General features: G+C 47.0%; 1 protein-coding gene across 2 annotated transcripts; it reads right to left on the bottom strand.

Annotated features, from left to right (window-relative positions):
* Window positions 1-577: 577 nt before the first annotated feature.
* On the bottom strand, window positions 578-10319 carry HPX (hemopexin). Of its 2 annotated transcripts, none has more exons than XM_005578799.4 (10): window positions 10213-10319; window positions 10004-10062; window positions 9819-9890; window positions 9517-9638; window positions 7724-7877; window positions 6805-7017; window positions 6411-6542; window positions 1302-1432; window positions 1056-1218; window positions 578-916 (listed from the first exon to the last, which is right to left on the bottom strand). In XM_005578799.4, exons 1-10 carry the CDS (start codon window positions 10293-10295, stop codon window positions 657-659), a joined length of 1389 nt encoding a protein of 462 aa, XP_005578856.1. In that variant the 5' UTR covers window positions 10296-10319; the 3' UTR covers window positions 578-656. The 2 variants fall into 2 exon arrangements, with proteins under 2 accessions (XP_005578856.1, XP_005578857.1); XM_005578800.4 differs by having other exon boundaries at window positions 10034-10062.
* Between the last annotated feature and the right edge of the window lie 3569 nt (window positions 10320-13888).

The raw sequence follows: 13888 nt of genomic DNA, 5'->3' as shown, positions 1-13888 counted from the left end.
CATGGTGCCAGGTCCCTAAATCATTATTTCTCCTCTCTCTCCAGCTTGCCTCTGACACACAGCTGGTGTATTTCTGTTTCCCCGCTTCAACTTCATTCCACTTGTCATCCCTAACTCATGGCAACCCAAGCCATGAGTGGTGTTACTTGAATCACCTAGAACCACAATTTGAGGTCCCCCAGATTGGAGCTCCTCCCCTACAACTCTGAGCCAATCCTCTTTGCACATGCTTAGTTGCCCCAGGCCCTGTTGTTTCTGATGCCTTGCGGCCGGGTTGTGGTCATCTATTAGCAAGCTGAATCAGAGTCCTAGCTCCACCTCTTACTTGCTGTATAAACTCAGCTGTTCCTCTTCCTACTCTGGTTCTCTTTCCTCCCACTATGTGTAGATAGTCTGCAAAAAGCCAGTTTATGATCCGGACCTAAGAATCATCTGTGCAGAGATGAGGTTTGCCCTTTAGTCCTCCCCTTCCTTGTTTCTCACAACCTTGTTTGAGCTCAAGAGCCTCAAAGGAGAAGTTGCTAACTTTTCAACTCAAAGAAAGACGTAAGATTGTTTCACAACCAAGGTCCCTTGATTCAAGCGAAGAAGGAATCTGTCTTTATTATGAGGAACTGGGGAGGTGAGGCCAGGCCAGATTCATGTCAGAAGGCCCCTCAGTAAGTGCAGCCCAGGAGACTGGTCACTTTCTGGGGCTGCGGAGGGGATTTGGCTGCATTCAGTTTCTCCACATCACTGTAGCAGTACAAATTGGGACCATGGATGAGGTACAAGCCGGGACCATTGGCAGAACATGAGTTAGGGCCAAGGGACTTTTCCACACACAAGGCTCCGTCCACCTTCTCATGGGGCCAAGGAAGCTCTGTCCATGTGGCTTGAGCTCCTGACTTCAGGTCCAGCCACCACAGCCGCCGTCCTGGGGAGAAGGCACCAAACATAGCATGGCTTCCATGTCATGGGGATCCTGACCTAGGTCTTCTCATGCCCTGGTGGGGATCTATGCCACAGACAGGTAGCAGAACAAGCTGCCCCCTAAGCACCCAGAAGCCCCTCACCTGCCATGATATGGAGCCGAGAAGACCCAGGGCAGACAAAGGCCGCATCCACAGAGTCCAGGATAATCCCATGAGGACTCCCGACTTCCTTCTCCAGCCGCTTTGGATAACCGCTTACTAGGGTATAGCCTCCCTTTGTCAGGAAGACATATACCTGAGTGCCCTGGAGGACAAAGGACAGTAATCGATACAGAGTTGGATATGCTTGTCCCAGTCTCCACCTCAAGCCTCTCCCCCAATACACACCTGGACCAGATAGAGTTTTTCTTCCCAGGAAAAGGCAGCATCCACTGTTGAAGGACCCTGGGGCCACTGATGAGCAATGGGCCAGCTATGCCAGCCATCCCGGCTGGTGTCCAGACGCCAGTAGTGGGTCCCTGTAGAATACCATAGGTTGCTCTAGGGCAGCTGGCAGAAGCCCAGGCAGAGAAGAGGCTAGTGATGATTGCAGAAATGAGTCATGAGAGGGAGAGAATGCATCCAGAGATCAAGATGGAAGAGGCCAGGTAAGAAGGAGAAATAGAGCAAGACTTGGTCAGTAATGTTGGGCACTGTGGCCTGGTTGGAACTGGAATCAGCAGGTACCTGAAAGAAAGGCAAGTGTGAAGAACAGTGGCTAAGTTTCCAGGTAAGGCCAACATCATGGGGTTGGCAGGCACTCCCTAAGGATCTCAGGTGTCCATGTGCAGAGATGCGGTTATAGATAATGAGATACAGTATCTAAAAGTTAAAAAGGAAGCACTGCTTCTGCTGAATGTTCTCACTCTGGCTGTGTTCTCCAGTACCTCCCTGTGAGGTGGTGGGAGAGTGAGGGAGTAGCTGGGCTAGCACCCCATTTTTCTTCTCCTCTTTCACAACAACGTATTAAGGAATTATCTAGGCTCCCATTTATCTTTTTTCCTCAATCCTCTTCTATTACACTTCTGTTTCCCTCAACCATTGAAATTGTTCTTGTCCAGGTTGCTAGTATTCTCCAGTTTGCCAGATCTCATGGTCAATTCTCTGTTTTCATCTGACCCCACCTCTCAGGAGCACTTGACTGCTCACTACTTCCTTCTCCTGTAAATGTCTTTTTCTGGAACTTGGCTTCTATGACACCAGGCTCTCCCAGTATCCCTCTTATCTTTTTTGACTACTCTTTTCTTCAACCTGATATCTAAATATTGGAATCCCCTAGTTTGGGCCTCTTTTCTTCTCTCTCTACCCTCACTTCCTTGGCAATCTCACCTAGTCCAGGGGCTTTAAATGCCATCTATGTGCTGATGACTTCCAATCTGTTCTTACCAGCTCTGACTGACCTCCCCTTTGAGCTTTAGGTTCCAAATCAGTGCCAATAGGCACCCAAAACCTAATATGTCCAAACTGATTTCTGCTCCCAACACACACACTCCCTAGTCCTCCCCAATTTTAGAAAACAAAGCCACCAACCTCTCAGTTGCCAAGTCTGCAAAAGCTGAGTCATTCTTGAAACCTCTTTTCCCTTCCCTACTCTGACTGATATCATTTATTTATTTATTTATTTATTTAGAGACAGAGTTTCGCTCTTGTCGCCAGGCTAGAGTGCAATGGCGCAATTTTGGCTCACTGCAACCTCCACCTCCCAAGTTCAAGCGATTCTCCTGCCTCAGCCTCCCAAGTAGGCTGAGATTACAGGCATGTGCCACCATTCCAAGCTAATTTTGTATTTTTAGTAGAGATGAGGTTTCACCATGTTGTTCAGGCTGGTCTCGAACTCCTGACCTCAGGTGATCCACTCGCCTTGGCCTCCCAAAGTGCTAGGATTACAGGCGTGAGCCACTGCACCTGGCCTATCCTATCTATTAGTTAATGCTGTCAGCTCTACCTCCAAAATATATCATGCTGACTCCTCACTACCTCTGCTGCTATCATCCTAGTCTAAGCTGTCATCACCTCTAATTTGGACAACTGCAGGAATTGCTAGCTGGATTCCTTGCTTACATGATTGTACCTTTATCACTTATATTTGGCAAAAAGTTAGAGTGATCTTTTATAAAAAATGAGTTAGAATATGTCACAGCCCTGTTCAAGACCTTCTGATGACGCCCTTTTATGGTTGAAAACCCTTACCAGGTCTAGGTAACCTGGCCACTGCCTTCCCTGCTCTTTCAAGTCACCCACCTGTTCTTTCTCTGTGTTCCAGCTTCACCAGGCTTCCTTCTTGATTCCTTGAAGTATGTGCTGCTCACCCTCCCTAAAATGCTTTTCCTCCAGCACATTGTGTGGCTAATTCCTTCTCATCACTGAAGTCTCAGCTCAAAAATTATTTCTTCAGAAGAGGGCCCTCATTCTCCTCACCTCTATGCCACTATCCTGTCTTATTTTCTTTACAATCCTTAATATTACCTAAAAGTATTCTCTTTCTTCCTTTCTCTTTGTTATTGTCCTCTCACTTTAGCAGATCCTATCAGGGCAGGCATCTCATCTGCCATGTTGACTACTGTATCTCAGTGCCTAGGACAATGCCCACTACTTACCAGATACTCAACAATATTTGTTGAGTAAACACCTAGCGTTCTTGCTGCAACCACAAGTTCTCTTATTAACTGTGTACTGAGTATATAGTGTTGACTGACATATCCACCTCCCCTGGGAGGTTTCCCACTGAAATTACCCTGCTCAGGAACTGTATTTATTTTATTTTATTTTATTTTATTTTATTTTATTTTATTTTATTTTATTTTGAGACAGGGTCTCAATCTGTCACCCAGGCTGGATTGCAGAGGCGCAGTCATGGTTCACTGCAATCTCTGCCTCCCACACTCAAGCAATCCTCCTACCTCAGCCTGCTGAGTAGCTGGGACTACCGTACATGCCACCACACCTGGCTAATTTTTTGTATTTTTAGTAGAGATGAGATTTCACCATGTTGCCCAGGCTGGTCTAGAACTCCTGGACTCAAGTGATCTGCCTGCCTCGGTCTCCCACAGTGCTGGAATTATAGGCGTGAGCCACCACACCTGGCCCAGGGGCCCTATTTTGAGAACCAGAGCTATGCTGCTTTGTGCAGTGAAGTAAGTGATGAGTCCCCAATCCATTAATGTAGCCAATACATAGGCTGGCAATCAACCACTTTAATGTGGTGTGGTCTGAAAATATGGACTGGGCCATTCAGATTCCCTCTCTGGAAATCTTACTAGGAAAAAAGAACAACTGAGGGAGGTATCAGTTGGATCTGAGACTGAAAGATCATGAAGTAGTGAGAAGGTGGAAAGAACATGATGGTCCCTGTGCAAGCCAAAGTTGTGAAGAAGCAAAGAGAATACATAAATACCTATGAGGGGCCAGGCACGGTTACTTATGCCTGTAATCTTAGCACTTTGGAAGGCCGAGGCAGGCGGATCACCTGAGGTCAGGAGTTCGAGACCAGCCTGACCAACACAGTGAAACCCCATCTCTACTAAAAATGCAAAAATTAGCTGGGATGGAGGTACGCGCCTGTAGTCCCAGCTATTTGGGAGGCTGAGGCAGTAGAATCGCTTGAATCCAGGAGGCAGAGGTTGCAGTGAACCAAGATTGTGCCATTGCACTCCAGTCTGGGCGACAGAGTGAGACTCCATCTCAAACAACAGCAACAACTAAAACAACAACAACAACAACAACAACAAAACTATGAGGCAGAGAAAGAAAAAAGATTTACCATGCTGTACCTGGGTCATGTTCGTGTTTTTACCAAGATAGTGCATTCTCACCTCAGGTAGGAATATATATATATATTTATATATATATATATTTTATATATATATATGTGTGTGTGTGTTTTTGTTTTGTTTTTGTTTTGTTTTGTTTTTTGAGACAGGGTCTCACTCTGTCACACAGCCTGGAGTGCAGTAGCACGATCATGGCTCACTGAATCCTCGAAGTGGATGGGACTATAGGAACGCACTACCACACCCAACTAATTTTTATATTTTTTGTAGAGATGAGGTTTTGCCATGTTGCCCAGGCTGGTCTCGAACTCCTAAGCTCAAGTCGCTAAGCGATCCACCCACCTCAGCCTCCCAAAGTGCTAGGATTACAGGCGTAAGCCACCATGCCCGGCCTGGGTATATTTAATATAAGGTGTTCTCTCTATGCTGTGTGTTCTCTCAACAGCAATGGAACATACATGACATTTTTCATTTAGGAGTTCGATAGCATTCTCATTATGGCCACATGGCCTTGAAGTTCTGTGATCTCTAAATGGCTTGGTGTCTTTCTCTATTTCTGTGTGTTTCCTGTGGCCCTGCTTTCACAAGCTCTCACTCACTCTCTCTCTTTCTGAATTTCACGTTGTCTGTGTGTCCTCCCGATGGGTTCTCACCATGGCTGCATGTTCTCTTGATACTTATATGTTCTTACTATGGCATATGTTCTCAGTTTAATGTTGTATTTTCACTACAGGTGTGTGTTTCACCTTAGCTGTATGTTCTTATTATAGTGTGCAATCCTGCTGTGGAGATTTGCTCTCCATGTGGTTATGTATTTTTCAACAGAACTTGATAGTTGTAACTGATCAAATTTGTCCAAGGGTCAGAGGCCAGAAAATTTTTGTGTGAAAAAATATTTTCACTATTTTATATTTTTACCACTGTCCTAATTATACATACATCTTAGGTTGGATATTGATGTGCTTGCTCACTCCTCTTGGGGATATTCTCAACTGTGCAGCATCACTATTTACTGCCTGACTGAACTCAGAACAGCCCCTAGGTATTATTAGATGGTTTTTACCATCTAATACCATTGATGCCACAAGTCAAGGGAGGGGTATCTACATTGGCTACTCAGAGGAGAAACCTCCACAGGCTAGTGAAGCCAGCTTCTAAAGGTCTAAAGTACCCAACACTTATCAGCTGGTTCTCAGCAAGGAGAACATCTCATCCCCAGGCAGTGAGATGCCCAGGGGTCTGGACATAGGAACCAGGAACCTGGAACAAGATGCAGTTCTGAAGATAAACAGGGGGAGTCAGAGGACTCAGAAAGATATGCAAGAACAAAGGGAGGCAAGGAGGTACAGAGACACATAGAAGTCCAGGGAGCAAGGGAGAGCCAGAAGGCTCAGCAGGGCATTGAGCAAGGAGAACACAAGGAGTCACAGGGGCCCAGAGAGGTCCACAGACAGCACAGCCATAGGAGGAGATGGTAGACAGGTGGATGAAGTTAGGGGCTTGGGTAATGACAGAAATTGAGAAATATGCCTCAGAGATAAGGGATGCAGAAGGGCATGCAGAAGGATGGGGACAGAGGGGACAAAATAAGTGACACAGTGATGACAATGGAGAAATGTGTCAAGGATGGGAGATACAAGTAAAAGAGATGTGAGAGCACACTGGGGGAGTTGGGGGCATCTCTCACCACTGAAGGCATAGGTGGCACCATGGTTGTCAGACATCAGTGCAGACAAGACTAGATGTGGGCTACAGCGCATATATTCAGGGCCATGGTGGGTACCATTCCCATGGCCAGTCCCATTCCTGTGTCCATGGCCTGGAGAGAGAAATGGGTGAGGAGAACACAGAAGGAGGCCAGAGGTCAGAGTGAGGTCTAAGGTGGAAGAGATGGCTGGGGTTAGTGGGGTGTGGGTTTCCCCATATGAGGGCAATGGGAAAATCCAGAATGGAAATGGGGCTAGATTAAGGGCCAAGGTGTTGCAACATGGAGTTAAGGTGAGAGCTAGGACACATGAGATCCACAAGCTCAGGGAAGGTGGATGAATTCTGACAGGTCTCAAGTGCTAGGACTTTCTCACCTCTGCCAGGGCAGGGCATGAAGTAGTCTCGGACATCCAGCGGGTACCTGGGAGGCACCTCTCCCGTGACAGGGTTGAAGCGCAGGAATTGGTTACCCTGGAAGCAGTAGTAGCGGCCCAGCCATCTCAGGGCAGAGGAGCAGTTCCCAACAGCTGACCAGTAACGCTTCTTCATAGTTCCCGTAGCCAAGTCCCAGAACCACTTGTGGTCACCTTTGTCCAATCAATCAACAGGCATTCGGTAAGACCGGGTTATACCCTCCTTTGTGCTTTCTCTGGGTCCCAGGATGGGCCAGATAATGGTACTGACCACATGGACCTTACAACCATCAGAGAGACAGCTAAAGGAGGGTGATCATACACCAAAATTCAGCAGCAAAGCGCACAGGATCAGTTCAGCAAAGGCAGTGGGGAGACTCAGGGAAAAGTTCCCAGGGAAGATGATACTTCAACTGAAATCTGAAATAGGAGTTAAAAGGCATACAACAAGGAGAGATGGAACCCCAGAGAGAGGAAAGATTCCAAAGCAGGAAGGAAACTGAGTGTACAGAGAATAGCGTAGGGTTTCTGGAGCTTAGTGTTAAGATAAAGGTATGATAAAAGTCAAAGCTGAAGGGCCAGTAGGGATTTGGCCATGGAGAGCCTTGTATGTAAGACTAAGGAGGGTAGATTTGTCTTAAGGGTCATGGGGAACCACGAGGGACTATTCACACAGAATTACACCCAGTTACCTTCACCAGAATGACTTCCTCTCCTTCCCTCACTTGACCTCTAGACCATAGGTGGCATCTCTATTTCCCTTCCTTAAAAAGCCACATAGTGGCTCCACTACCACCATCACTACCACCATCACCATCACTACTGGCATCGCTACCAACCCACTACTACTCCAGGTTCTTGGATTCCAGCCTGGACTAACCTTGGAAGAAGAGGATGCCTTCAGCTTGACATTCTCCACGGTGACATTCCACAGCTGCATCCAGTGGGGATGGGATTCCAGGAAATTTATCTTGGAGCAACTTTGGGTATCCTTTCTCCTTCTTTTCAGGAGGGTATACCCAGACTTTGTCCCCCTGCATTCAAAAGTACTTTTTGACTGTATATCCCCAGACACTGCCACTCTGCATTTACATACATTTTTTATGTATTGTGCTTATACAATATCCTCCTGTGGCCCCACACATTCTCAGTCCATCTGTGGACAACAATGTTCTGTCCTTTTGCACAATACACACCCTCAGTTTGTGCAAATCCAGTCACTATTACTATAACACACACACCTCTAGCTCTGTACCCAGATACTCCTGTGGCACATTTATCTGCAACACCATCAGTGTTGACAAACATATCCACAAATGTTCATCCCGCAATCATCTATACATTAGTACATCCATTTCTTCATTCATTCATTCATTCATTCAAGAAACAGTCACTGAATAACTACTATATGCCAGGCATTGTGAGAGGCACTGAGGATGACAAGACTCTGTCTTTCGCTTCGGGAAGTTCACTGTACAAAAGCAGAAAGGACTCCTACAATCCTAGCCATGCAACGACCAAGGTGTAGTGTAAAGAGCGCACTGAGAATATAAAGGGAGTGCCTAAGTCTGCCTAGAGAACTTGTGGAAGGTTTCACACCACAGAGGAAGCATTGGGCCCAAGAGCTGAAAAATCAGCAGGAATTTTCCAGGTTGACAAGTGAGGAAAGGGTGTTACCAGCAGAGGGAGCAGCATGCAGAGCCCAAACATGAGGAAGCAATGTGCTCCAACTTCATGTAGATTTGTATGGCTGGCACACAGTGAATGTGGCCGGGGAAGAGATAAACCTGAGAAGATAACCAAGGCCCAGATCATGAGACCCTGTGTGCACTTGGTTTGTAGTAATCAGGCACATTTTGGGGTCATTTACTGAAACAGAAAACACAGGAGGAAAGGTTGGTTTGTAAAGAAGATGCAAAGCTTCGTTTGGGGGATGCTGAATTTTAGGTGCCTATGGAACATATAATTGGAAAGAGATGTCTGGAGTTCAGAAGGTAGATCTAGATCCAGTGTCCACAGCATAGATATTCCTCAGAGTCATGGTGATGATTGAGATCACTGAGGGAAGGTATATGGAAAGGCTAGGATGGATCCCCAAGGAACATTAGGGAACTGGCTGAGAAAGAATGAGACATTTGAAAAGAGAGAGAAAAGAGGCAGAAGGGAAAACAAAGCCAACAGTCAGGACTTCCCCAACCACATAGCACCTTTGGCAAGGTAGGAGAAGGCACCCCTTCCTCTGAGCAGACACAGCCTGAGTCACATGGGACTTCGCAAGTACAGCAGACTGGATTTCATGCTCCATATGCTCTTCTGGCCAGGTGCCATTGTGTTGGGAACAATTTGCCCTGCCCTTTGAAGAGGACTTGATACAGGGTCATGGAAGGCAAGGGAAGAAATTGCCAGGGAAAAAAGGATGGCCAGCAGTGTGAAGTACAGCAGAGTGGTGTAGAACTAAGACTAGGACTGAAGAATAGCCACTGGATGGTGTAACTGCCAAGCCCACATGCATGCACACTCCCTTAGCCTGAGCTTTTACAGGAAAGGAGGGCACATGGGAAAGAAATCTGCTACCTATTGCTATGGGCTCCATGCCAAGGCCATTTGGGGGAAGGGTCCCCAGTGTCGATTCTAGCCCTCTCCAGCCTGGCCCTGATTTTGGCCCAGCAGTACCTTGATCAGAAAGACACTCTGGTGACCATGACGGAATGCAGCATCCACAGGGCTGGTGAAATTCTTCCATGTCTCTGAGATTAACTCGCGGGCCCATTTGTGACTCTTCCACACAAACTCCCCTGAAAAAACCCACACTCACTGAGGGGCCCAGTGAGAAAACTTTGACCTACTGAGATAGCTTGAGAGAAGCTGTCAGTGATACCCTCAGATAATTCCTAAGACCTCCCACAGACAGGCACAACCTTCATGAAGGAGAATAAGTCTAAGGTCCTAAATACCCCAACCTCAGTCCCTCCTACCTTTAAAAAACAGCATAGTTCCATTGTCATCCAGGGTGGTAGCATCAAAGCTCCAGCCATCTGAGCAGCGTTCTGGGGCGGAGGTAGGGAGATGGCAAAGTAAAAAACAAACAAACAAACAGAAGGTGATAAAATGCAGAGACACAACCAAACAGATAGATAGACTTTGGGAGTCAGGGCCTCACCAGTCACGTCTGGGTCTGGCTTGGTCTCACCTTCAGCAACATTCCCATGGGCACTAGTCCTAGGGAGAACAAGATAGATATATGGGTCCATTGGGATTGATTCCTTTCCCATAGCTCCTGACCCTAAATTTGACTGAGGCCTAAAAACTGGCCCTACCTTACCCCAGCCCAGAACTCAATCCTTCACTTCTAGTCCCAGCTTTACTCACGGAGGAAGAGGGTTGGCAATGGCCAGAGACCAGCACAGGCTCCACAACCCCAGTGCAACGGGTGCTCCCAGTGCCCTAGCCATGCTGAGCTGCAGAAGCCACAGGACAGCTCTGGGTGACCAGTTGAATTCTCTATATAGAGTTGGCAGCAGCACCACCCCCACCTCCAACTCCACTGGGAATGAGCTGTCTCCCAGGACTAAGCCAATATTGGCTGATTACATCACTGCAAATAAGGTCAGGGTCTGGACAGAAATCTGAATCCAATACTCCCTTTTCCCGGCAGCTACCCCCCAACCCCCTTCAGCAACTTTCAAGCAGTGACTGGGTTACACTGCTGATGTCCAGCTGTGACTCTCACACTGGCAATGGGTCCAGGTGCCCATAAGAAGCGAGTAGACTGAGGATCACCTTTTATGACTGAGTTTATCTCCACAATGGGGGAGGTGAGAAAAGGAGGGAACTAATGTTTCTCTGTACTGTGTCAAGCCCTGCTCTAAGGCAGCTAGAGACAGCAATACTTACTACATTTAGTAACCATACACACAGATAAACTCACTTAGAAATACTCAGAGAACAACTTTTTCCAAGCTTCATCAGGGGCCTTTCTGGGGCATGCTCAAGCCTCTTCAGCTTTACCCTTGGGCTAGTGAGTCTGGGGACAATAATGTCTCACTGTTGTCTAATGTCCAAGCCCCATGCCCAGCCTCTCACCTTCCCTGACTGACAAAGAGCTTTGCAAAAAGTGCCTGGAAGTGAAGCGTTGACAGTAATGAGACAGGAAGAGGAGGTGTCTCTCTTCCAGAGAGTACCACCACTACTAGTAATTAGTCTTTCTTGGTAGTTTCCACCTTTGGGGGAAACGCTTTATTTACTCAACACAGAACAAATAGAACTGTAACTGGGGTTTCACAATATTTATAACTGACTCCTGCTTAAATGCTACCTTCTCAATGAAGCCTTTCTTGATCACGTTATCTAGCCATTTCAGACCCTTGCTTGTTTTATTTCACTTACTAAAACTTGAAATTCTTTCATCTGTCTACTTATCTGGTGATGGTTTTTGTTGCTTTGCTTTGTTTTGCCTGTCTTGTTTACCATTATATATCCCTGACTCCTAAAATAGTGCCTGGCATATAATAGTTGTTCCAGAAATATTTGTTGAATGAAAAAAATGCAAAAATGCATTTCAAGTACTGAGTAGTGTTGCTAGTGTTACAGTCAAATTTCTGACAATTTTCCCCCGTCTAGGGTAGGAGAATATTAGGAATTGGGGGTAGGTTATGGTAGTAGGCATAATGAGATCTAAGAGTCACAGACGCCCTTTATCTGACAGTCATGTTTCTCTCTCCAGTGTCTCAGCCCCACATCCATCTCTTCCTGGGATCTCACCTGCTATCCTCAGTACTTCCTGGGCCCACTCCCAAAGCTGACCCATTTCTATGTGAGATTTGCCTACTGAGTCAGAAAAGAATTATGGGCAGACTCAGCTATGGGTCAGGATGAGGTTCCAGGACCCCTGCTCCCTAGCCAAGGCTGAAAGAGCTCTGATCCCTTACAAATGGCTCCATACCCCTGACAGTCCCATATATAATCTTACCAAAAGTCTCAGATCCCTTTTCTACTCTGCAAAGTTTCCTTCCAACAGGAAAACAAAGATTCCGGAACCTCTGGAACAACATGTCACCAGGCCTCTACCATTAGGCTCGATGTCCTCTCATGACTTACGAATGAAAATGTGCTGTGAACATCATTCCCTCCTCATAGGTCAGTGGGCAAGGCTGGACTCTCTGAGTCCTTGGCAGCCTGGGCAACGCCATCACTGCTACAGCCAATGTCTCACACTCACCTTCTCCCCATTGCAGGTTATGTCTTGTTTCTGGGTGTTAGGCAATGGGAGCCACTATTCCAAGACTCCCCCTTACCTTTTCTTTCCCTCTCAGCCTCTGAAACCTTATATTCTCCCTCCTGAGCACTCCGTAACCCTCCATCAGGAATTTTCTCAACAACTTGTCTCCAGCTGTCAGAACCCTGCCTGAATCCTACAGATTTTGCTGGGCCTGCCTGGGGAGAGAGAAGCTTTCACCCCAAGAAACAAACACCCCACAGAAAACCCATAGTGAGAGACTTCAATAGTCCTATTAGCAGGGTCTTGCACTGACTTGCCAGTCCAGGGGTGCAGTCTCCTTCTGGCCTAACAGGGCTGGTCTGAGGGCATACAGCACATATACTGGATGATCATTTTTCAGCTTGACCCCTTCCCCACATGGCCCTGGTCCCTCTCACAGCACGCCTGGTCCATCTATCCCAGAATACTACTTTATGGTCCCTTTTCGCTGCTGCTTCCTAATTCACCTGTGTACCCCAGAATGGCTTAGATACCATTACTGGAGCTTCCTGCTCCACCCAGGGACTAGGCCAGCAGAGTCATCTACACTGCAGGCAATCCAGGTTGAAGTTCAACTTTTGGGCAGGAGTTGAAAGTAGAAGATCGAACGCATGTGGGAACCCAGAGCTGTGAATATGTTGGCCACCCTGGTGTTGGTCACAGAGTACAAGCCAGGACTTCTCGGGGTACTCAAGACTCAGCAGCCTTGCTTCTCTTCCCTTCACTACAGGAGGCCCCTTCTGTGGGTCTTGAGTCCTTCCCAGGCTTCCTGCCTGGGCTGAGGAAACAAGCTTGTGGGTACTTGGGTCTGAGCACCCCCTGGAGGCCGCAGGAATCAGTGCACTCCCACCCTTCAACTAGAGCCCAGAGCCCAGGAGTTTTTCCTCTCTGAAACTGGCCTCCATAGCCTTCGTCCCTCACTCCTCTCAGCCCTGTCTGTGCAGCCTTAGTGGCATGCACCCTTCTATGCTTCTTTCCCTTCCTCTGCAAACCTTGCTTCCCAGAATGGATTTGGGGACCCTAATGTCTTGCTTCTCTGGGAACTCGAGCCCAGAGAAATTCAACCATCTCTTTTCCTGTGTAGTCTTCTCAATCCTCCTAACCAGCAGCTTTTTGACTTCTCCCAGAAGGGGTCTGAACATGAATCTGCAAATGTCTTCATGGACAGAGCTTCCTCCTGCGTTGCCAAGAGCCATAAGCTGGACACTGACCTACTATCCCTTGGAATGGCTATGTCCGTGTCCAGCCTGCTCTGCTGTTGATGAGTTCTATGACCTTAGCCATTTCTCCTGGGTCCACTGAGTGCTAGGTGTGCTGGGCCTGAAGCCTGTGAGTGTATACTCCAGGGAGCAGGAATTGAATGTCCTCTTTCCTCAGGGGTAGGAGGCTTAGGGATAAAGCTCCAGGCAGCCAAAGAGCTTGCTAATCCCAGCTGACCCCTCCAACATAAACATTTCCTCTTGCTCAGTCTATAATGGGCCTTCTGAATAGTCCATTCTTGCTTCTCTATCAATAAATAGTAATAATTTGCTCATATCTATTGGATACACATGTCTGGCATTTGATATGAATGATATCATATAATTCATATCATAGCTATTGGTTTGAATGTTTTTGTCCCCTCCAAATTCATGTGTTGGAAGCTTAATTCCCAATGTGCCAGTGTTTGGAGGTGGGGACTCATGAGAGGTGTTTAGGTCATGAGAGCTCTGCCTGATTAATGGATTAATGCTGCTATAAAAAGGGCTTTCAGAAGTGGATTCTCTCTCTTCTGCTTTTCTGCCACGT

The sequence above is a fragment of the Macaca fascicularis genome, chromosome 14, assembly GCF_037993035.2.
Source record: "Macaca fascicularis isolate 582-1 chromosome 14, T2T-MFA8v1.1".
Lineage (NCBI taxonomy): Eukaryota > Metazoa > Chordata > Mammalia > Primates > Cercopithecidae > Macaca > Macaca fascicularis.
Note: the sequence above shows the minus strand (reverse complement) of the source record. Positions and strands in the feature narration are given on the sequence as shown.

Excerpts from the sequence above, each read along its gene's own strand:
- HPX (XM_005578799.4), bottom strand. The coding sequence starts at position 10,295 with ATGGCTAGGGCACTGGGAGCACCCGTTGCACTGGGGTTGTGGAGCCTG. Across the intron at positions 7,878-9,516 it reads AGAGTGTCTTTCTGATCAAG|GGGGACAAAGTCTGGGTATA; the intron begins GTACTGCTGGGC and ends TTTTGAATGCAG. Across the intron at positions 917-1,055 it reads TCGGCTCCATATCATGGCAG|GACGGCGGCTGTGGTGGCTG; the intron begins GTGAGGGGCTTC and ends CCTTCTCCCCAG.